The 25,574-nt window shown below is 40.1% G+C and overlaps 1 protein-coding gene across 6 annotated transcripts in view; it reads right to left on the bottom strand.

The window, feature by feature from the left end:
* The window catches only part of CSNK1A1 (casein kinase 1 alpha 1), a 58,410-nt gene that overhangs the window by 13,581 nt on the left and 19,255 nt on the right, over positions 1-25,574 (bottom strand). For 2 of the 6 annotated variants that reach the window (XM_053289878.1, XM_053289879.1), the window contains exons 5-10: positions 24,177-24,260; positions 20,805-20,944; positions 18,932-19,010; positions 17,945-18,019; positions 17,595-17,701; positions 16,449-16,561 (exon numbers count right to left, since the gene is read on the bottom strand). In XM_053289878.1, coding sequence (XP_053145853.1) covers positions 16,449-16,561; positions 17,595-17,701; positions 17,945-18,019; positions 18,932-19,010; positions 20,805-20,944; positions 24,177-24,260 — 598 coding nt within the window. Of the gene's footprint in view, positions 1-16,407; positions 16,562-17,594; positions 17,702-17,944; positions 18,020-18,931; positions 19,011-20,804; positions 20,945-24,176; positions 24,261-25,574 lie in introns of those variants that run through there. The other 4 variants (XM_053289873.1, XM_053289874.1, XM_053289877.1 and 1 more) reach the window with 3 other exon arrangements.

A 25,574-nucleotide genomic window follows, 5' to 3' on the forward strand; every position in this document is an offset into this window, starting at 1 on the left:
CGCCACTGAGGTGTCCCTATGTGTCCCTACAGCTGTAGCAAATTTGGTTCAAATTGGTTATGTGGTTCACAAGTTAGCCCACTTGCACCTCAAAGGTTTACACATTTAATTTATTTAAATAAGTTTAATTATTTTCTAGTAAAAGTATATTATTGTTGTCAAAGATAACTTTAATATATATTCATAGATAGAACTAGGTTCCATTTTTGCAAGGCAGGTACTTTATACCGTATACATTATAAGCAATTATTTAATCTGTACTTTTTCACATTAAATTTTCATCAAAAAATTGGATGATTTGGTCATTTTAGTAGTACCAAAAGCAGACATGTTCTTCTGAAGTCATCAGAAAATGAACCAGCTCCAGTTTCATTAATAATGATTTTTGCCATGATGCGTCAGAAGAACCACCAGACAGGCTTTTAAGTTGTACTAATAAGCTTGTTTATTCTGGTTAGTTTTCTTCAAATGAAACAAAATTAACAAAACATGCACATGAGTTCTTGAATATTTTACTATTCTCTAAAAAAAAAGAAGAAGAAGAAGTTAGGCAATTTCAGTCACGTCAACTTGAGAAAATGCACGGGGTATAGTACAATTAACTCAGTCTTCTTCACCTTTGTCTTCCTTGTTCAATGTCTGAAAAATACAAGCTTTCCTGCTTTTTGAGTTCCCAACTAATTTCTCAATTTTGAATGAATTAGTCCAAAGGAAGGAAAAATTCTCTCTAAACCTGCAGAAGAGGCTACCGCTAGTAAGCTGGATTACCAATTCAGTGGTCTCTGAACCCAGATGTTTAAGTGACTTCCACCAGCTCACTAGTGTGACTTCCTTTAACATTTCCATCAGCAAACATGTATTTCTTGAACTGGCCGCCCCAAAATTTATTATAGTTATTATGAAGGAATAATTGCTAGATGCCCATATCATAGCCAACTCCTCTTCCTCAACAGCTAAAGATTGACCCTGGTATTGAGTACTGAGAATGGCACGAAGATGAGCTGGAGATAGTGCCTGTTCCACTTTTCTATTTTTAAAAATACCTGAAATTCTACCACTGCATATTCTCTTTTCAAGGTTTCACTCAGTACCTTCTGAACTTCAACAGCAACAGACATTTTTTTAAAAGCTATTTTTGTGCACTTTGTTCAAGGGCATGGAAACAGTCTTCAGGATTGTCACCATATGTCCCAACATTTCTCTTTAGTCCAGCGTTGAGAACTTTGGTTGTAACAGTTCCATCTTTTCCCATGATTTTGTTCACAAATTGCCAGAGTAGGGCAGTTCTTGATGTAGCTTTCAAAATGGTCCACTAAAGAGTTCCATCAGACAGCTTGAGAGAGAGTTAAGTTTGGTTCCTCCTGCTTTCTTCAGAGCAGCTGATGCAAAGTGGTTATCGTGGAAGTATTTTGCAGTTTCAACATCTCTCTCTCTCTCTCCTGGGTGTGCCATGGAATGTGCGTCCCGGCAGCCCAGCTGATTGGCTGGGCTGCGGAGGCGCTTGATTGGCTGGCACACCGAGGAGAATTGGCCGGTGAGGGCCAGGCCGCTGGCCGGCTCAGCGACAGTGGCTGCGGGCCCCGTCCAGCCACAGCGACAGGCCCGGCCGAGGTGGTGGCAGGCCCGGATACTGGGTTAGAAGGTGGTGGTGGTGGTAGTAGAGGAGGCCGGCCACAGAGACTGGCAAGTGGCGGCAGCGGGCCCGGCAGGCCGCGGAGGCGGAACTTGGCGTGGAGGGCCCGGCCACAAAGGTGGCACTCGGCCCAGCGGTGGCCCAGGCCGTGGAGGTGGCACTTGGCCCAGCGGCAGGCCAGGACGCAGAGGCGGCACTTGGCCAGGGGGTGCGGGGACCGGCCGCCGAGGGAGGGAACCGGACAGTGGGACTTTCCTGTTCGCCACCCGGGAGGAGGGGGATGAGGAGCGGCGGCAGCCCGGTAAGTAGAGCTTTAAAAAATGCAGGGGGCGGAGAGAGTGGGGCAGGGGGGAGGGCAAGAGTGTGGGCGAGGGTAAGAGAGTGGGGTGGGGTAGAGAGGAAGGGCAGGAAAGAGGAGCAGGGGGGAGGGAGGACAAGAGGGTGGGGCAGGGGGGAGGGCAAGAGGGGAAAGAGTGGGGCAGGGGGAGGGAGAGTGGGGCAGGGGGGAGAGGGGAACAGCCAGCCCCAAAGAACGCACAGATGCTCTGTGCAGGTTGGCTAGTTAGCTTTTATTTCTGGAGTCTTAAGAACATAACAGCCCTGCTGGATCAAGCCCAAGGCCCATCTAGTCCAGCATCTTGTTTCACACAGTAGCTCACCAGATGCCGCTGGAAGCCTACAGGCAGGAGTTGAGGGCATGCCCTCTCTCCTGCTGTTACTTCCCTGCAACTGGTACTCAGTGGCATCCTGCCTTTGAGGCTGGAGGCGGCCTATAGCCCTCCAACTAGTAGCCGTTGATAGAGCTCTCTTCCATGAAGTTATCCAAACCCCTCTTAAAGCCATCCAGGTTGTTGGCTGTCACCACATCTTGTGGCAGAGAATTCCACAAGTTGATTATGCGTTGTGTGAAAAAGTACTTCCTTTTGCTAGGAGATGCATCAAATGAATCTGCAGCCATATGTTACTAGTTTGGGGCCTTCTCTTTCTTCTCATCTTTGACACAAGAAAATAAATAAATAAATAAATAAATAAATAAATAAATAAATAAATAAATAAATATACCTTGAATGGTTCACCTCCACACCCAAAGTTTTAGCTGGCATGAGTGATGAATGCTCATCTCATATCCCATGTTCACCAGTTAAGCATTTACCTTTGTACTCTGTGTTGAAAGATGGGCAAAGAAAATAAAGTGGAGTTGGTACTCTTTGTGGCTCTCAAACTCTGTTGGCACATTTTTCTTCAACGTGTCAAGTACATGAGTAATGTTTCCTCAGACCGTCCAAGCCAAAACTTACATTCCAGTATACCAAACATATTGGTTTTTTCTTCATGACGATGATGCATTTCATAGTTTTATCAGGTTATTTTTTCTCCAGATTATTCTTCAGAATAGACTAGTTTATAACATGACTGCTCAAAACAATTAGCCATAAAATTCAGTCACATCTTGAGAATTACTTTGGCTGTACCAGTTGAAGTTGAATGAAGTTGAATGAAGTTGAAGCAAGGTAGATGTAGAAATATTTTGCATTTTAAATGTTTTCCATTATCTTTAAAAGTCATGGTTCTCTTTGGCTATGCTTGATCATACTGAAACCTACAACTATTATGCAAGACACCTTTTTTATCCTCCTCCTGCAGATTTAGTCTCATTTTTGCTACATTTCTAGCCCTGCCTATGACAAAGTTTATAGCCTTTACTGTTACTTCTGCTGTGTTAGCAATTCCTAAAAATCTTAGAGCATTTCAGGGACTGTGTGTTCCATCTGTTAGGATAAATTTGCAAATTTCCTGTTGACTTTTTTTGGACAATATTCACTTTCACATATATCCAGCAACTTTTCAGAAACGTCAGTTCTTCCTGGTGGAGTAGAGTCTTGATGGCTGAACTATGCCAATAAATGTTTCCTTCTTTTTGCCATAAAAGACAGAATCAGTTGCACAAGTGAACATTTTCATCAATTATTATGAAACCATCTATGGATTAACTAGACAATGAAATCTTGTCTGATGCATGTAGTTTGCTATCTGATATGTTGAAGAACTGCTGGTATTGGTGGTACTAGCAGAGGACCAGGAAGCTATAGATACTGCAAATGGCTAGTTATAGCCCCTTAAGCCTAAATAGCAAAAATAGCAAAAAGTCAAGTCCCCCTGTTATTCAGTGTACTTGATTATAAGTTGTACATAAAATATCTCAAAAGTTGTCAAATCCAACTTTTAAGTTGGAAGACGTGTTCCAAAGAATTGAGACATGATGAAGTAGGTAGGAACTTGGTTCGTGGGTATTACTGTTTAACATTCTATGGAGCTACTTTGCTCTCAAACCAAGTATGCAACAATATCTTAGGGCAGGGATACATGGCATCCCTCAACTCCTAGTATTCAATGGCTTGGTTATATAGTATATTGCTGGTTAGCTGCTCCTGTGAGCCCAAAAACAGCAGTTATGTGATTGCTTAAGCAGGGTGAATTTGATTTAAATCAAACTGATTTAATTCACGATTTAAATCACTAGTCAGTAAGGCTTGATTTAAATCATAGTTTTCTACATAAAGACTAATTCTTGCTGGTATAACTTTAATATGCAAGTAGATGAAGATTTTTAGAATAACAACTTTTCATATTAGTTTTTTTTATCCCCAGTTTAATAGGTTAATCATTCATATTTGGACAACTTTTCTGTTGTACTTAGGAAGGAGAAAAATAATCATTACCTTAATAATAACAATTTAAATAGATTTATTCAACTGAAACAATAACATTACAGCATATGTTATTTGCTTAAACAAACATCCATGTTTGTTAACTAATTTGGCTAAACAAAATATATATATTTTAAGAAACTTAGACTGTCAGCCCAGCCTACACATGAAAAACTTAAATACTGTCCTCTGTAGCTCACTCGTCATCTTCATCTTCTTCTTTGTTCATAATCTGGAAAAGAAAAACAAGCTTTCCTGCTTTATCGGGTCCCAAACGATTTCTCAATTTAGAATGAATGAGTCCAAAGGAAGAGAATATTCTTTCAACGCCTGCAGAAGAAGCTACTGCTGTTAAAAGTGAAATCATTACTTGAACAGTCTCTAAATCCAAGTGCTTAAGTGACTTCCACCAGTTCACTGGTGTGCCTTTCTTTAAAATATCTTCAGCAAACATATTTCTTGAATGGTTCCCCCTTAGCTTTGAAGTTTATTATAGTTGGCATTACAGATGGATGATTGCTGGATACCCATGTCATAGCTAACTCCTCTTCCTCAGCACTTAAGTTTTGACCCTGGTACTGGATATTGACAATATTTGCCAAAAAATGAGCTGGAGACAGTACTTGTCCCATTCGTTTTTTTTAATGCTTGTAATTTAATTCTGTCCATGTGTAGTTCTGTTTTTAAGTGTTCACTCAGTTCCTTCCAAATTTCAATAGCATCAGCAATAAAACAGCTATTTTTCTGTATTTTGTTTAAAGATTCAGAGATGGGTTTCAGGATGCTCAGTATATGTTCAACATTTCTCTTAAGCCCAATGTTGAGGATTTTGGCCGTGACAGTGCCATCTATTTTATCTTGATTTTGTTCACAAACTGTCATCAGAATAGGCCAGTTCTTGATATACTGCTCAAAACAGTCCACCACAGAGTTCCATCTAACATCTTGTGGGAGCGTTAGCTTGCTTCCACCCATCCTTTTCAGAGCTGCTGCAGCAAAGTGATTGTTACGGAAGTATTTAGCAATTTCAACAACATTAGTCTTTATTTCTGGAACACTTGTCTTTGGCTAAGAGGTGCAGCAAATGAGCACTGCAACCATATGTTATTAGCTTTGTATTCCCTTCCTGCTCTTCTAAATTTCTTCTCATCTTGGATACATTTGCAGCATTGTCTGTGACCAAACTGCGTACTAGACATTTGAATTTTTGTTCACATGTTATTATAGCTTTTACTGCCACTTCTTGTAAGTATTCTGCTGTGTGTGCATTTCCTGACGTATCAATTGTTTGTGCAAGGAAGACTTTCCCTTCTTCTGTTGTTATACAAGCACATACAACAGGATCATTGTGGACATTACTCCACCCATCAATACTTAGGTTAACAATTCTACCCTCCAGAGCTGTTGCACATTGCTCCATTTCTCTGTCATACACTTTATCCAGCAGTTTCCCTGCAACATCTGCTCTGCTGGGTGGACTGTATCCTGGTCTCAGTGACTGAACCATATTAATGAAATGTGGGTTCTCAGTCAGACGGAAAGAAGAGTTCGTTGCATAAACAAACTGGGCAATTTTTTCATCAATTAACTCTTTTTCTAATCTGCTAGTTTTTATCACAAACTTATCTATGGTGGTTCCAGGAGGGAAGGATTTTTTCTTTCTTTTAGGTGATAGTGATATGTGGCTGTGGGTGTCTGATGATGATGCTAATGAAGCACTATCCTGGATGGATAACTCTGAAACTGTAGAACAGGAGGATGGTGATCTTGAAGGTGGATAGTTTCCAGAATATGACTGAATTCCCCTAAACAAAAAAGTCAATGCTGTTATTTTATTGTTTATACAATTTCTGCTTATTGTACACAGCACTGCCCCAAAAGGAATATTTGCTTTTCTTCATAACTGTACCAAATGACAGTAGCATGCAGTAATAATAAGAAATATAATTTTGCTCAAACATGACAGTTCAAGGCAGTCTTTAGAAATATTATATGATTCAATAAAAATGTTTACCAACCTGAAGATCCTGCCTGTTCAAATGTGTTTCTTTGGTCATCTTCATCACAGCACTTCTCATGATGTTGCCTCATTCGGGCCACCAGGCCTTGCATTTCTTTGTTGCAGTGTTTGCATTTTGCACGCATGCCTGCCTTACCGATAGGTAAAGGAACTTCATTAAAATACTGCCAAACTGGGTCTCTTTTATGGCCTGCTGCCATTATAGGTTTTTTCCTCCAAGGAAAGAATGTGATAAACCTCAGGTCATACACACAAAAAGATCCAAAGACTTGTCTGTCTGTGGCTATGCAGTATTGTGCTCAGAAAGTTTCACTTTCATTTTGTACTGCTTGTCTGCTTGCCCCTCCCTCCTCACACTTAGTTTCACTTTCTTCTTGTGCAGATCTATTCCACTCCAAACAATCAGAAAAATATTGTTTCTATTCTATTTCACTGAACTTCTTGAAACTTAGCACTGAAGGGGTTGATTCTGTATTCATAGGTTTGTAGAACAATAGGATTAAGGTCTTTTTCTCAACTCTGTTCATGTCATAATATTTTTGCTGTGAAGAAGAGGCATGTGATCTCTGCTGAGTCAAATTCAGTTTTGAGAACTGCAAAAGTAAACCAAGCATCTGTGATAATATCTTGTAGGCAGAGAAACTGCCCAATAATCTTACAAAAACCTCTGGAAGAGCATGACATTGTGAATGGATTAATGGAATTTATTTACCAAAAAAATTAAACATATACAGCTTTATTCTACATAATTAAAAAACTAATCTTTATTTCATGATGGAATAACCTTTGGATGGTAATATATTTTCCTCAAAAAGCATTTTATTTAAAAAAAATCCAATTTAAATCAAAAAAATCCGATTTAAATTAAAAAAATCCGATGTTTTTGATTTTTAAAAAAAATCATTGATTTTTATCCACCCTGGTCCTGTGCCTGCGCAGGCACCTCGCGGGCCGACTAAGTAACTCCTCGCAACACCCAACTGTCTGCACCTGTCATCTGAGTTAGTTAGGCGTCTTCCTGTCAGTTCTTCAAGATCTGTCTCTCTCTCTCTCTTTTTTTTTTTAATGTTGCTGCTTCTGTCTTCTGCGGTGGGGATGGTTCAGGAGGATCTTATGAATTCAATGGATCAATTCCAGATCAATAGTTACAGGTAAGCAACCTATTTATCTGGATCGTGATCCATTGAGTTAATAAGGAAGTGGGTGATTAGCCAGATTTCCACCTTGGTGGGGGGTGCAGTAGGTGGAGTTCTATGGCAACACCCTCCAAGACACTCCTCCTATAATCAGCCTGACATGCCATGCGTAGGTCTATGGCATAGTCCTTGATGAATGGCTGCTGAGAAGACCATGTTGCTGCTATGCAGACATCCTCCATCTTTATCCCTGATAAGTTGGCAGCCGAAGTCAAGTCTGCTCTCATTGAATGTGCCCATACAGTCCTTGAGGGAGTAACCTCTTGATTTTTGTACGCGAGCATGATCAGTTCCATAAGCCAGTGCACCAACCGCTGCCTGCCCTTTATTCTTCCACTTGTAGGCCACAAAGAGCCTCTTCATCTTTCTAAGCAACTTCGCTCCATGTAGGTAGTACAGCAGAGCCCTCCGGACATCTAGGGAATATGGAGCTGTTTCCAAGGCCATCTGTGGGGCCTGGGAAAAGGTTGGCAAAATGATTTCTTGATTAAGGTAGAATTCAGTAAGTACTTTTGGCCGAAAGGAGGGATCCAGTCTCATTACGACTTTATGCGGGTAGAACTGAGTGTATAGCCTATCTATTCTCAATGCTGCCAACTCTCCAACTCACTTCGCTGTGGTAATAACAATGAAGACCACCACTTGAGGGTCGTTATGCACAAATTTGCGGAATGAAGAGGCTCAAAAGGGATGCTCAGTGAAAGCCGATAGCACTAATGACAGACTCTACTGCTCCACTGGCCGTTTAAGAGGTGAGTACAGATTATTAAGTCCTTTCATGAATCTTTTACTCTCTGGATGTGAAAATATTGTTGTTCCATCCCATCCAGTGTGCTTGGCCGATATGGCTGACAGATGTACTTTTAGAGACACGTTGGCCAGGCCCTTCATTTTTAATGAGGTCAAATAAAGCAGCACCTGTCGCACAGCAGAAATTGTGTTCTTGCGCGTAGGCGGCAATCTGCTTCCACTTGCTGAGGTAACTGTGTCTAGTTGAACGGCACCTATTATTCAATAGAATTTTCTTCAGAATCCGATTCTCCATGTTGTCATCTGTAGTGTTTGGATTTAGGGATGTAGCACTTTTCCTCCTTCCCTCTGGAGCAGGTCTGGAATCAGAGAGAGTCTGCGAAAGTTGCCTCTTGACAACCGCAGCAGTGGTGCGAACCATGGCTGGCACGGCCACCACAGGGTCAGAAGTATGCAAGTTGCCCCCATCCCTCAGAATCTGGGCCAGCACGCAGCTGATTAGCAGTAGTGGGGGAAACAGGTACGGGGTCCCACTCGCTAGTTGTGTTGGAAGGCATCGCCCAGCGACCCCGTGCCTACTCCGGCACGTGAGCAATATCTGGGACACTTCCTGTTGGCAGCTGTGGCAAACAAGTTCACTGTCGTGGGTGCCCCACCTGCTGAAGAACTCTCTGAGGCAAGTTTCCTTGATCTCCCATTCATGTCTGTGGTCAAACTGGCTGGTCCGACTGAGACTGTCGGCCAGATGATTGTTGATGCCTGTTATGGGTATTTCTATCAGGTAAATTATAGGGGTAGTATTTCCTGCAACATCATCATTCTGAACTTTATCTGAACTTTATCCGGGTCCAGATAAAGCAGTTGAGTCAACACAAATCCATGATCGCCCTGATTCCTCTATCCCGCTTGGGTATTTGGAAATAGTAGGAGTAGAATCCAGACAATCTTCTTGCCCACTGAACAGGTACAATTGCCTTTTTCTCTAGAAGCACTTTCACTTCCTCTTGAAGGATTGCTGTTACCTTGGTGAACTTCAGGCCAGAAAACAGTGGCAGAGTTTTGAATTTGATTGCATACCCCATTTCCACAATTCGAAGAACCCAGAAGTCTGATGTTATATTGTGCCATGCTGGGGCATGGCTTGCCAATTTGATGGAAGTGCTGGCAACTACAAGGCTGATGACTTGGGCCTTGGCAACTGTCTGTGAATGCAGTGGGCTGACATAGCTATCAAAAAGACTGCTTGGCACTGTCCTTATTAGGGCAGTTGGTTTGTCCCTTGTTCTTTTGGTTGTACCCTCTAGGCTGTTGGAAAGGTCTATTCTGCCTCCTAAAATCTCTCCTGTCTTGGAATTTGTAGGGCATTTGGCAAGAGAAACTCAAGTATGTAGTACACCGCTCTGGGCTCCTTGGAGGAAGAGCGGGATATAAATGTAAAAATAATAATGTGTAAGTTCGGGCATGGGAACTCAACGCTGATGATGTCGCATGAAGGTATTTGCTGTAAACTTTGATTTTTAAAAAACTTCCCATGGTAGTGTGTGTCTTCATGGAAAAGGCCTTTCCCATCGCTCTTTCATATCTTGCTGTAATGACACAGACTGGAGCCAAGCATACCATCACATGGTCACCACCGTGACCATCGCCCTCGATTCAGTCTCTGCTAAGTGTTTGAAGGCACTTAGCTGTTGCCTTGTTACTGATGTTGTCCTTTCATATACTTCATTAAATTTATCCTGCAGATCTTCAGGAGTCATAGATATAGAGTCCTGCAGCAAGGTGTCCTACAGCAGGTGAGTATAACGGGCCATACAGGCTGCATAATTGGCTATTCGTATTGCTAGGCCGGATGTGGTGTAGATCTTCCTGCCTAGGACATCCATCTTTCTGCCCTCGTCTGCCGGTGTTGTATGATGTCGACCGCCCTTTGATGTTGAAGTGCAATCTACCACCATGGAATTAGGTACTGGGTGAAGCAAAAGTTAGGTGTTTTCTTCCTCCTTTACCCTGTACAGATTTTCAAGCCATTTGGACGCCAGGGTAGAGGTCTGTGGGACTTCCCATGCTGTCTTGGCAACCCTACTTATTACCAGAATCATTGACAGTGCCACTGGGTATGATGACTTGGCGCGTGCCATCATGTTTTATACTGGGTCAGCTATCTCTGTCTCAGGTAGGTTAATGTCCATTCCTAGCACTTCCACTATCTCCCTTATCAAAAAGTGATATGCTTTTAACTCCGCTGTGGGGGATCTTGATAGGTGGGGAGGGATATCGGAAGGTGGTTCCGACCAACGACTTGCGTGATTCGATTCAGACTCCTCAGAATCAGTAAAATAAGCTTCCTGTTCCAGGAATGAAGGTGAACGCTGTGTCAGTAAGGAGAACCTGTCTTCCTTTTCCTTCCTCCCCTCCCCGCCCGTCTTCTCTTGGAACACTGTAGATGTCTGTGTCTGGCACGATGCAGAGGCCAGCAGCTGAGATTGTGTTGGTTGGGGGGCAAGCTGCTGATGGTGATAAGGAAAAGGCTACTGCTGCGGAGGAGCTGCATCAAAGTGGGAATGTGACTCCCAATATGTGATGACATGCTGCTGCAACGGCACATGTGCCTGGGTCACAGGCACCTGTTGTGCCTTCCACTTTAGGTATTCCCCATAATCCTTGGGAAGGGAGTGGCAAAAACCACAGGAATGTGTTGGCTGTGTTGATGGCAGGTGGATAGCCTGGCCAAAGGCTTGACACACTTGACAAGGTTTGAAGTCGGTGGCAGCACATTTCCTGATGCACCTCTTGGCGAAATTGAGGGTGTTTTTGGAGGTTGTAACGGGAGATCATCATCTTCCTGATCCTCATCCAGGCCAATGCTCAAGAACCCCTGGAAAGTGGAGCCAGAAGGAGTGCTTGACGCCGAGTACAACAAGTCCATTAGGGCCGTGGCTCCATCAGATTTGCTAAATTTTTGCATTTGCTTTTCATCATGAGTCTTAGTTTTTATCTCTACAGTACAGTAACTTACTTACACAATACAGGAAGGGAGGTGAAGCAGAAAAACAGTGAGGGCAAAAGGAAAGCATTATTCAGTACACAGTTTCCTATATTGCCCCATGTTGCCACTGAAAAAACTGTCATAGATTCTGGGTGTAGGTGGCAACCTACCTGGATATATTTTGTAGAAATACCTTCCCTGTGTAAAAAGGAAAATGTGTCATGTGTAAACATTGCAGCAAGGAGATGCAGGGCAGTTTTACACAGGTAATGAGTAAAGGCAGGGTGGATTTGATATAAATCATATTGATTTAAATCACTATTTATATCACTAGTCAGTAAGACTAGATTTAAATCATGGTTTTTTACAAAAAGATTCATTCTTGCTGGTCTAATCTTTAATATTTACAACCAGATGAAGGTTTCATTTTTGGAATAATAACTTTTCAGATTAGTTACAGTTATATCAAGCATTACTGATTTGGTTATACTATTAGAAATACATAGATAATTATGAAATTATTGAAAGGCCAATAGGTTAATCATTCATATTTGGACAACATTTCTGCTGTACTTTACTGAAAGGAGAAAAATAATTATTACCTTAACAATTTAAATAGTTTTATTTAACTAAAATAATATTATAGCATATGTATTCTTGTATTTGCTTAAACATCCATGCTTGTTAACTGATGTGGTTAAACAAAATATCTTTAAAGAAAACCTTAAGACTATCAGCCAGGTCCGCACATGAAAAAATTACAATTCTGTCTTCTGTAGCTCACTTATCTTCATTTACTTGTTTGTTCATAAAATAAAAACAAAAACAAGCTTTCCTGCTTTATTGGGTCCCAAACGATTTCTCAATTTAGAATGAATTAGTCCAAAGGAAGAGAATATTCTTTCTATGCCAGCAGAAGAAGCTACTGCTGTCAAAAGTGAAATCATTACTTCAACAGTCTCTAAATCCAAGTGCTCAATAATTGACTTCCACCAGTTCACTGGTGTCTTTCTTTAAAACATCAGCAGCAAACATTTCTTGAATGGTTCCCCCTTAGCTCTGAAGTTTATTATAGTTGGCATTACAGATGGATGATTGCTGGATACCCATGTCATAGCGAACTCCTCTTCTTCAACATTTAAGGTTTGACCCTGCTACCAGATATTGACAATATTTGCAAGAAAATGAGCTGGAGAAAGTGCTTGTCTCATTCGTTTTTTTTAATGCTCGTAATTTAAATCTGTCATTGTGCAGTTCTGTTTTTAAGTGCTCACTCAGTTCCTTCCAAATTTCAAGAGCATCAGCAATAAAACAGCTATTTTTCTGTATTTTGTTTAAAGCTTCAGAAATGGGTTTCAGGGTTCTCAGCATATCTTCAACATTTCTCTTAAGCCCAATGTTGAGGATTTTTCTATTTTCTCTCAATTTCCGTCTAACATCTTGTGGGAGCGTTAGCTTGGTTCCACCTATTCTTTTCAGAGTTGCTGCTGCAAATGATTGTTACGGAAGTATTTAGCAATTACAACAACATTAGCCTTTATTTCTGGAACACTGAAGTCTTTGGCTAGGAGGTGCAGCAAATGAGCACTGCAACCATATGTTATTAGCTTTGTATTCACTTCATGCTCTTCTAAATTTCTTCTCATCTTGGATACATTTGAAGCATTGTCTGTGACTAAACTGCACACTAGACATTTGAATTTTTGTGCACCTTTTGTTATAGCTTTTGCTGCTTCCTGTAAGTATTCTGCTGTGTGTGCATTTCCTGACATATCAATTGTTTCTTCAAGAAAGACATTCCCTTCTTCTATTATACAAGCACATACAACAGGATCATTGCGGACATTACTCCACCCATCAAGACTTAGGTTAACAATTTAACCCTCTAGACCTGTTGCACATTGCTCCATTTATACGGCAGTTCCCTGGCAACATCTGCTCTGCTGGGTGGACTGTATCCTGGTCTCAGTGACTGAAGCATATTAATGAAGTGTGGGTTTTCAACCAGACGGAAAGAAGAATTTGTCGCATAAACAAACACGGCAATTTTTTCATCAATTACGTCTTTTTCTAATCTGCTGGTTTTTATCACAAATTTATCTATGCTGGTTCCTGGATGGTCGGATTTTTTCTTTCTTTTAGGTGATATACTGTGGATATGTGATGTATATGATGTGAATGAAACACAATCCTGAACAGATTAACTCTGAAACTGTGAGGATGGTGATCTCAAAGGGGGTGGATAGTTTCCAGAATCCTTTAGGATGATGGATTCCCCTAAACAAAAAAGTCAATGCTGCTATTTTATTATTTATAACATTTCTGCTTATTTAGTATTACTCATTGTATTCAGTGCCACTCAGTACTGCCCCCAAAAAGGAATATTTGCTTGTTTCAGCTCTTTATTTCTTCCTAACAACTGTATCAAAATGATGGTAGCATGCAGTAATAATAACAAATATATTTTTGCTCAGACATGACAATTCCTCAAGGCAGTGTTTAAGAAATATGATGAAATCGAAACATTTACCAACCTGAAGATCCTGCCTGTTCAAACATGTTCCTTTTGTCATCTGCATCAAAGCACTTCTCATGATGTTGTTTCATTCAGGCTACCAGGCCTTGCATTTCTTTGTTGCAGTGTTTGTATTTTGCACACATGCCTGCCTTACCCATAAGTAAAGGAACTTCATTAAAATATTCCCCAAATTGGCCTCTTTTATGGTGTTCTGCCATTATAGGTTTTCTCCTCCAAGGAGAGAATAATATGATAAACCTCAGGCTATCCACATGAAGATCCCAGGACTTGTGGAGTAGTCTGCTACTCTGCTCAAAAGGTTTCACTTTCACTGCTTGCCCCTCCCTCCTCACACTCCCTCCTTACACAAATTAGCTCTTTGTACAGATCTATTCCACTCCAATCAATCTTCTATTCATTGAACTTCTTGAAACTTAGCACTTAAGAGGTAAGGGGTTGATTCTATGTACATAGATTTGCAAAGGAACAATGGGATTAGGTGGTCTTTTTCTCAACTCTTATGTTTATTTTATAACATTTTTACTGTGAAGAAGAGACATGTTATCTCTGCAGACACAAAATCAGAGTTTTGAGAACTGCAAAACCAAGCATCTGTAATAATATCTTCTAGATAGAAAAATTGTCCAAAATAATCTTACAGAAACCTCTGGAAGAGCATGACATTGTGAATGGATTAATGGAATTCATTTAGCAAAAAATTTAAACATTGCATATATACAGACTCATGCTACATAATTAAAAATGAATCCTTATTTCATGATGAATAACCTTTGGACTATAATGTATCTTAAATAGAAAACTATCTTTAGATAGATTTCTTCCTCAAAAAGCATTTTTAACAAATCCGATTTAAATAAAAACAAATCCGATTTTTTTTAAATCAATGATTTTTATCTACCCTGAGTAAAGGTACCCATTACATTAAAAACAAGTATTATATACCATTTCATAAATCAGTAAAAGTCAAATTATATTTAAAAAATTACACAAGGTTTGTTCTCTTACATATTATACAAGTGTTATATCGAGTTGTAAATTACCATGTGTTAGTGATCAAATTTTTATCAATGTTTAAGAAATATGTGATGTAGAATCAGCCAGAAATCATCTTGATTCAAATCTATCCACCCTACTAGTCCTGTGCCCTTAGTACAAGCCTGTGGTTCAGACAGATCAGCTTGCTCTATCCTGTTCCCTTCTGATAATCTCTACCTCTCTGAACATCAGGAAAACTTTAGCAGTAAAGTTCATTTTTATTCCACCAAGCTAAATACAGTACATTCATACCGAAGCACCAAAGGTTGCTTCTCTTCATACATTCTATAAGATTCTATAAATTTATTCTCGATCTATTAGCCCTCCTCTGCTTCCCACAGAAAAAATTGGGATCTGGATTAATACTCAAAGACCTTCACTGGCCTTTCTCTCTAATCTCAAGAGAAAGACAAGCCATCCCATCTGCCCAAAGTCTGATTTGCAGACTCTCCATTCTGGGACTCTTTTAGCTCTCTCCATTCTCTTCTCACTACAGGCTGATAGCCTCCTCAGCGTGATCACGTTGCTGGCTTCCACACCATCATAAACCCAAGTCACTTCATATGAAGCATCCTTTTTACTCTCCACATCCAAATTCTCCACAGGACCCCCACCCCAAACCCCATTTCAACTCTTCCCCAGTCGGTGCACCTGAGTGCCTCTGATTTCAGGAGCACCATACTGGGAAGGAGCAGACCACAGCAGAGGGCAGGCCAGGCTATAGAGGAGAGCCACTATAGCCACAGATCATAAATCAAAATACAATACAGGACCCATTGGATTATATTTATGATGCTTGAGTTTTAAAACGTGATTTGTTCCATGTTTACTCTTCACATAGAAAAAGCAGCCTTTAACTCAAGCATTTAGTCATGGATCCTGTTACCATGTTCCAACACAGTAACAAGCTGTATTAAATTCAGATTTCATTTTCAGCTAGGTTATTTCTTTAAACAATATTATAACGGAGTATTTTAATTTTTAAAATCCCATTACTTATTCACCCTGCAAGATAATCCATCCCTGGGTTTGTAATTGAAGATGGAAAATTGACACTGTCTATGTCAAGGAATAAAAATCCATCACACAAGTGCTTTAGGCAGAACTCCAAATAAGATCATGTCTAGCTTTCCATCTTCATTTTGGATAGCAAGAGCAAAGAAACCCATACCAAAGCATTTTTTATACTGCCCCCATACAAGAAGTCAACAATAGACTTTTCCTTTAAAGTGTTAGGTCTAGGATAATACAATTTATCATGTTCCCAACACCAAGCCAGTTTATTTTGAAGAGGAGTTAATGCGGGAGCAAAAGATGCAGTGGTTAAGATGACCCAACATCCCAAAAGAAATGATATGAAAAACAAGGACACTTGGTTTAAAGTTAGTAGTCAAATTTTCCAAGGACGTCCATTTCTTTAATACTAAACAGCCAAATGTATGTTTTTAACGACCTCCTTGATCTAACACTTAAGTTCACAGACATTATCCAAATTAGTGTTTAATATTTTTGGACTGTAACGTCACTTGGTTCTTGGCTACTAACCTTTCATGTTACTCTTGGATTTGTCAGTTTGCTTGCCTGTGGGGGTTTGGGCTTGCTGCCCCTGCCCACTGGAAGAGGCTGCCTGCTGTGCTGCTTTCTGCTTTAACATTGTCCAGTCAAATGTGTAGTCATATTGGTGATTCAGGGTCCTGGGGATAGGAAGAGGAGTGAAACATTCACTGCAACACTATATTGCTTTGCTGTCTCATACCAAGCAAAATTTACTGGACTAAAACTAAAAGTTAATGATGTTTTGTAAAACACTTTGAAGATGGAGTAGTACTATGGATTAATAATTTAAACCTGCTTGAAGCAAGCTTGAGAACCACTTGGCATTTATTTACAACTGCTGTGGTATTGGCAGGGATCCAAAGAACCCAATGTACAAGTGAAAGTACCGCCACATGCATTTGGGGATCATTTAACTCCAAATCCTACCAGCTGCATCCCTGTAGGGATGAGGCAACCCTCAGGATCAGCTTTTCAGAAGTTTGGAAAAGCTCTGGTAAAGGTGTTAATACACCATATGTGGTCCTTGGGATTCTGGTAACTGTCTACTACCTGAACAGAAGCTGTAATCACTTTTGCAAAAGCTTAACAACAGCTTACAGTACAGTTAATGCACAACTTGCTAATACAAACCAAACTGAACTTTATGTACCAACATAAAAAGCTTTCGATTGAAACTATTTTAGTCGACTATCACAATAATAAAATCTTTCTGTTCCAAGTCCTATTACACCTTGCCACCTCTTAAATTTGGTGCAGAATCAGATTTGTATTCACTTTGTATTCCAAAGTGAATACAAAGTGAGATATGAACTGTATTTTATCATCTATTTAACAGAATATTTTAACAGAATAAACAACATCTATTTTAAAATGTTGTTTACATTTCCCTGCTTGGAAATTAAGCCATCAGAAGTGGACTTCAAAATACTTTTCTGTGTGCTGAATACACACACACACACACCCCTTGGGCTGGATGAAGCTCAGATAGACAGAATGCGATTTTGCCGTTTTGGGCCACTGAATTTATAAGAACAGATGTGAGTTGAATGCACAAGAGCAGTTCTCAAGATACACAGGTTTCTGTTGAAGCCAATAAAAACCCCTCGTACCTTCCCCCCAACCCCTTAGTTTGACCCCTTACTTTGTGGTTCCCCTTCCCAAATGACTGACCTGAAAAGAATACGGAATAACTGTCTCAGATACATGTAATCAGGAGCCTCTTCAAAGCGCAGGCCACGACAGTAGTTCAGATACATTGCAAATTCTGCAGGAAATCCCTGTAAATGGAATTAGTCAGACCATGATCTGTAGAAAGTGTGCCTTACAGACAAATTCAGGAAGCCGGTTCCATAATATTGCAAGTTTTATTTTTAGAGGACAAAGGAAATTAACTCAAGAGTCTAACTTTCACCACAAACGAATTCTACTGATGCATGGAATCCAACACCAGAGTTGTCACCATTTATATAGCATTTGGCTAATTTAAATGCTGACACAAAAGATAGCTTTTATAAGCTTACCTTACATAAAATTTCAACAGGAGTGGACATCTTCTTTTCACTAATCTTTTCATACTTCTGCTTCTTTGTTGCAGCCTATACAAAATGTGGATCAATGTGAGTGACGCAAGAGCAGTTGTAATTATGAGATAAACAGAACCTTCAACTTCACATGAAATCTCTTAGGTTCCACAACTCATTGCAAAGGGAATGAAGATCAATCTGCTATTAAGTTTTGAATGTAGCTGGATGCCATTTATTGCAGCCTAGTGCTTTCATCACATAGTTATCTTGGGCATTTGATACTTCTGCTCATTAAACCAGAGTATTACTTATAAGAGATCCTACAATGCACCCTCCTGAAGAGTTATATTAGATTGTACATGTCAGCCAAGTATTTCACAACACAACTGCCATTACATTGAATAACTGTATCTGACATCAACTGAGTTAGCAATTCCATCTGAAGTATATCTCCCACCTCACTTTTTACAGAGCTCCAAAGCTCAGGCCCAGCGTGCACATTCACACTTAAATCCCAGAATAGATTTTAGTCAACAAGTTTGATTATTCCATATGCCAAGCCTTAAGCAATGGGGGTTACCACGCACACTCACACTATTACAGTTACTATGGAAAACAAACTGGGGCAGCATGCAGACAAGTCAGTCATGACAAAGCACTGAAATCAGTGAGACGAGCTAGTAATGACTAACTGAAGTTCCATTAATTTCTTTGTAACTTAGTCATGACTGACAGTCTATCTAGATGCTGCCCCTGGTGATTTATTATTTTTCTTCCTAAGCTTAACCCTGAATGCATTTTGTTTGCCTAATCATATCAATTGTAACACAAATATATTTGCTTCAGGAGTTTCCACACCACAGAGATACTGGGGTCCTGTAAAAATAATATTGTAACAGATCTCTGAATCAGAACAATGGTTCAGGATTGCATACAGTCTGCTGTTCAGAACAGCCCCAAAAACAGCAAGATTTCATGACACACCTTTAATCCTTGCCATGGCAGGCTGGTTCTGTTAAAGTACATCAATACATATCCTAGTGACTCCATATCATCACGACGACTGAAGGGGGAAAGAGGCAGTTATGAGTTTATGCTTAAAATGTTATACAGCACTAGCATTTTCTAAGGTCTTAAAATATGAAAGCAGACACTGTCAGTTTCCTACATACCAACACACAGCAAGTGCAAACTAAGAATGAACAAGCCTCTTCGTAAAATAATTTTGAATTTACATAGTTGCTATATTATACACTTGGCTTTTCAAATGAGAAATATTTACCTATAGATGTGCAATTTTAGCACTCAGAGTTTAAGACTATGCAGATTGGTCAGTAGAGTGAAATAAACACAGTGGCTCACATAGTAATTCCAGTAGAAGTAGTTATCACAAGCAACTTTCAGCAATGCTGCGGTCTAGAACATACTGAAAAGGTGTTGCAGAGGGTCAAGGGAGCTTCAACAGTGATGTGGGCTGTGCCGCAGGAAGAGAAGAGGGAGGAGAGCCCAGAAACTGAGACGAGCCCTTCTAGGAGAAGGTGTTCTCTGCCAGATTTCCAGGCATTCCTCCCTTCCTCATTGCTGCCAAGGATCCCTCAACACTCAGCAACAACCGTTTAGCTTAGGAGGCTGCAGTGGTACCAAGAGTTGTTTGTGTAAACTGGTGTCACTTGCATGCTGGTGTGGTGTCGCTGTGTGTGTGAGCCAATGTAAAGTACCAACAGCATGAGGCTATTCACACACACATGCAAAACTGGGCTAAGGGAGCCCAGCCCAGTTCTGCATGTGCGTGCATACTGCCGAGATCGGACCAATCCCAGTGGCACAGCAGCAAACCCGCCTATGAAGCCTCCCTTTAAAACAAGGATAAGGAAGCAAGCGTTCCCTTAACCTCATTTTTGCGATCATCTGTCAGCCCCAGTTGCAAGCAGCCGTGGCTAGCAGACTCAGAGAGGGAAGGGAGATCCATATAATGCACTGCGCACTCACGCAGTGCATTACTGGAGCTCCAGTGGGCAGGATGACGTGTCCCGGCACTCTGACCCTTGGAGCTGCCGGCAACAGCCGGTGCTTGTCTGGACGGGCAATTGGCCTGCTCGGGGAAGGCAGAATGATCGTTTGTGGGGAGGTACGCTCTTTAGGGCTTCCTCCCCGCAAACCCTGTAGCCCTTTCTGACTGCTCATGAGATAGTGTCCGTGACTACCTGTTCTGATTCTTACCAACTCTATAAATACACAAGTGAGAGAATCTAGGATACAAGTTTATTAGCTGTTTGGCTTCTAAGACTCTAAATTTGATTTCTAGAATTAACAACTTTTAGGAATAGCAGCATATCAGCATTCAGGAAAGAGCTGTGCTATAAGCAGAGTCCAACATTTTTGATGATTCATGGAGGTCTGTTTCAGAAGGTATTACTCAACTGTATTTCCAGTGTGGCATTTTTAAAAATGCCTATTCTGGTTAAGGAACCAGAATAAGCATTTTAAAAAATAAAATTCAAGCTCTTCCAATCCAAAATATGTTGGTTCAGTTTTTAGAAGGACACTCCCATTCCCCAAAATATCAGTAGTACAATACTGTATCTAGGTGATATTGTATACAATTAGGGTTTTCTATTTTGAACAGTGTGGTGCCAGGATGCAAGGAAGCATGCTTGTGAAACATACTTTTACAGCCTCTACTTCTGAAGAATTCACGGAAGTGTTAAAATGCACATCTATATTTACCAGGAGATTGTCTATGGCAGGAAACAATCTGTTTTCATTTTAATAAATATTAATTTTGCAGCTAGGGTGGTGTTAAGACCCCAAATGTTTATAGTTTTCGATATAACTAGAGAATGCCTTGGACACTCACCTCTGTTCAATGCCAAGGTGTGCATTGATGCTGGCGTATCTGGCTGTACCAGTGAGATTTTTATCTTCTCTGTATGGTATGTGTTGCCTTGTCCTGTTGTCTCGGTACTTTTTGGCCAACCCAAAGTCAATAAGGAATAACTTAAAGAAAAAATTGGAAAAGATTACATCTCGAGGCAATTGGTGTTTGGAAGCCACACCTGTGACTTTGAAGTACATGATCATTAGAAGTTTCAGATCTAACAAAACGTAATCTGAGATTATAATTAAAGCGAAAGGAAATACTGTCATAACTCTCATTAAGTAGTTGAAACAGACAGTATTCAAATGCTCCTAGATCTCTCACTTGGTGAAGGAAGTGTTTAATCAATTATATTTAAGAAAATGTTTAAGCAATGATATTCAGAGTCTAAGATTTAGTCTTGAACCTACTTTGAGTAAAAATTTGATCTAACACCTATTATACTAATTAGCAGAAATAGTCACCTTTTCATGCAGTCATATTCTCGCTTTAATTTCTCAAAGCAGTTTTGCTTTTCTACTTTTTGTTTATATTGGCTAACAGCAATTCCATCCACCTCTTTCGATATTCTGCATTGGTGTGTTACCATTACTAAAGACACCTGCACAGAGACTTCAACCTTTGACAACAGCAATATAGATTAGCCTCTAACCCATCTTCCAAACTACTACAGCACCATGAAATTCCTTATGTTCAATTCAACTGATCAGTCACAGACACCTAACATTTTTTTTAAAAAGGACTTCATCAGCTCCACTTCAACAGAAAACAAGCTAGAATAGGTATATAAAACAGATCAGTTTAGTTATGTTGGTGTTAGGAAATGTGCTATGCTATTGTGACTTCTACGCTAAGCAGCAGCAAATGGGGCACAGAATAAAGTAAAAATAGGTACACGTACACACATAATCACATTTCCTATTAAAATAACAGGCTGAAGGGACCAAGTTCTAATATACAAGAATTGTGTTTTACAGATCCCAAGTAGCTATTACATTCATGTCATTCATGTACTTGAGAAACACACTGATAAAAGCCCAGCAAATGCAACAGTCATCACAGTGAAGTTGAGGAATATTAGACTCAAGAATAAAGAGGAGATCATTTAAAGACAACTAAGCAAAAATGCTTAAGTTATAGGTGGATGCAGGTGAAAGCTACCTAACCATCTATCACAAATTGAGGACTGGAAGAACTACATAAGTAGAAGTGTGCACAGACCATGGTTCGATCCATGGTCCAAATTTGGACCGGTTCAGCCAAGCCACAAACAACCGGGGGGGGGGGGGACTGCTCGAACTGCTGAGGGGAGTCACCACTGCAGGAAACTGCCTGCAGCGGGATGACTCTGGTAAGGAGTTAAGGACCTGCAGCTTTACTTTTAAAGATGCTGCTTGCCCACACACCCCGGCACCATCTCAAACCACCAGACAAGTTCGAGGTTCAGCCAAACTGTACCAAACTGGTCCAAATTTGGACTGTGGCTCGAACCGTGGTCTCTGCACACCCATATACATAATCACTGAGTATACAGCTGATCCAAATGAAGAAGGGCTACAATCTGTGGGTAATCTATCTGGCTCTGAACGCCACCTTATTAGCACAAGTTTAAATATGACAAGACTTCTACTATTATTAAAATGTCTTCAAATGCGATATACAGGTAGTAAAATAGAGCCTTCAGAGACATCTATAATTCCTACAAACAAGTCTATTACCATTAACTTCTACTGGATTTTGCATTTATCAGTAATGATAAATGCAATAGGAAGATCTCAGTCTCAACTGAAATGCCACTCCACATAGGAGTGAGGCTGTTCCACCTTCTCCCCCTCTCACCACAAACGGAAGACAGAAAGCCTCCATTTCTATATGAGTTTCTTTAGGTAATAATCCACTAGACATTCCTCCCATGCAATTTGTATTCCTTAATGAGTTTTATGCAGTAGACTGAAGCACTGGGTGTTTTGTAGATGATCTAATATGTACACATTATTTCACCTTTGATAATATTTGCTAATCAGATATTTTTAAAGTAACATAATAATGATTTGGGCGCTGTTTGGCATCACATTCTGGGGGGAAATATATGCACTCCCAACCGTTCACGAAAGGCCTAACCGAGTGGCAGAGAGAGGCTGTCTGCAAAAAAGTGGTTTTGTCTTTCCACATTACCCTCTTCTATAATAATACATTTCCCCCATTTCAGGCTTGTAGTATCTACCCCTCTGCTGAGGATGGAAGTTACCAAACAAGAGAGTAAGGCTTCCTTCTGGACACGTTGCTTAAGCTGCAAAGTGAGCAGGGTGACTAAGAGTGGCTCTCCCACCACCTGCAGATGGCACAACTTTGCATATTTATATGTTGGGAGCAGGGGCGCTTAACACAGGAACCTTGTCTCCAGAGTACAGCATTCTTCTATCCAACACCACAAGTTCTGGCACAAAAAGCACATTACTAGTCATGAACAGCAATGTACTTTTCAAGCCCAGGTCCCCATCCCCCTTTTAAAAAGGTACATTATGGTTATTTAGATGGCATAGAACTCAGCATTTGTAATGAGAAGCTACAAACTGGACAGTTCTTAGTACCATTTGAACCAAATGCCAATACAAGCCCAAAAGAGGCTTAAATACTATTCATTTCACTTACTGCACTTCCAAAGCTCAAAGCCTCTGGAGGAACAGAATAAAGTTGAGCCTTAATAAGCAAATTTTAAAAAGCTGCTCAGGACATGTTCATTAGTTGGATTATAAGTAAAGCTTCAAGGATTCAAAACTAGATCGATCAGCTTTTCCTGATGTTTTCAAAATTTGTTTCAATGCAAACAGATAAAATAATATTTCTTCTCTTGCCTCTTGTTATATACATTTAAAGGATCAAAGCTACTAATACACAAGGGAGAGCTACAGTGGATTGTGATTGCACCTGGAATGTATTTTTCCAAACACGCATCATACTGTGAATCAACAGGGTGACAGATCTCACTAAGACTTTCTGCATCCAAATACAGCGCATGCACACTGAGAAGGTATATGCGATCTTTCACAGAATATCCTGCGTCCACCTTTTATTGTATTTCAGCACATGGGACTATTCCTCAAGAACACACTCAAAACATTTGGGTAATTAAAAGATATCTAACCTTGGTCACATTTAAGATGGGAAGAAAAAGAACTTTAAAGTTTAAAAGCGCCGCAAAGAAAACATCTTAGTAATGTTACATGTTTGCCAAGTATGTCTGAATAATGCCAACATAAGGTTCTTCTTGCAAGTCTACAAGTTTTCCGAAACAAAACAAAAAAGCATATGAGTTTGGGATTGAGGTTGGAATAGGAGACAGTTTCAGACCTGGTTTAATCCTGAGAAAGATGGATCCTGAGAAGTACTAACAGTCATGCTTCTTTTCCTCTTCCCCACTGGAGATTCTAAACACTGAACAAACAATAGAGGGTGGCAGTGCATCAAACAGTATTGCTTACATTGCAACAATGGCTGGCGCAGACAGGCAACACCGAGGCGTTAGAGAAAGAATAGGGTAGCCAAATGCCATCCTTCTTCCACCAAGCACTACAGTTTTCCAAAAGAGAGAATGTTATAAGGAAAAAATTTGGAAGATGTGGCAAGGTAAATTTTGAGCATGAGCCACTTCAGAATGACACTGCCTTGAATAGGGATAGCAATGGCAATATTTGGGTTTAATAAAAAGGAAATTTGGACTTTATGTATAATAGTATCCTTTGGCTCAACAAACTGCCCTTCCCCCAAGAGTTATGTAGGAAGTAAATCTTCAGTAAGGAAGAGGTAGAAGGCATTTAGTCACCTTAAGTTCACTTTCATAAGCATGCAGGGCTTATTCTAGCAGAACTCAAAGATCATCTTACGTTAGGAGTGAAGTCACTCCTAAAACATGGAATTAAGAACAAATTTGAAAAATTCAGCATTCCAATTATAATCACTACAGTTTCAGTTTGTTTATAATTTTAAAAAGCTACTAGAACAAGATTACCATAACATCCTAACCTTTTGTGACTGATGTGTCTTAGAACACTGCATGGAGGACAAAAATCTACCTGCACTTTTGCTACAGGGAGAAAATGGTAAACTATATCTAAAAGCAAATTTTCCTAAGAACAGGTTTTACACAGTCCTGAAGCAAAATTTGTTTTAAATTCTGCTTAGATTAAACCAAGGATTTTACACTCCTATGTCCAGCATTATTAAACTGAAAGTAGATGCCCACTAATTAAGTATTTGGCACTGGTCCTAAATGGTTCCTTCCCTGAGAGCGAAATGCAGGGTTGGCTGTTTAGATCTTTTAGTGTGGTCCTAACAAAGTCACCTAAAAAACAGCAATAATTTCCAGGCTACATTTCCACTTCAAAAAATAAGTGCTGCAATGCCAGACCACTTGCTGTCAAGAGTGTGGAGAAAGCCCTACTCCCCCCAAGAAAACTCAGAATACCTTTGGTTTAATTTTTCTAGTTATACCTCTAGTACCTGGCAGAAGGTTAAAGAATTTTCACTAAAGAAAGAATGCTACAGTATGAAATTTAGAGATAAATGAGGTTTAGGATTACAAGAATTTTACCTTTTAACCTGCTGCTTAAGTTTTCTTCCCTCCCACCTCCCCAAAGTGGTTTCTAAACTGGTACACTGAATTCCTTTAAAACAGAATTCAACAGGTTGTTGTTCTAAAGTAATGGCCCCAAGTTGGCATTCATACAGGCAAACAAAGGTAAACATTTT

Source organism: Hemicordylus capensis, chromosome 2, assembly GCF_027244095.1.
Source record: "Hemicordylus capensis ecotype Gifberg chromosome 2, rHemCap1.1.pri, whole genome shotgun sequence".
In the NCBI taxonomy this organism is placed as follows: domain Eukaryota; kingdom Metazoa; phylum Chordata; class Lepidosauria; order Squamata; family Cordylidae; genus Hemicordylus; species Hemicordylus capensis.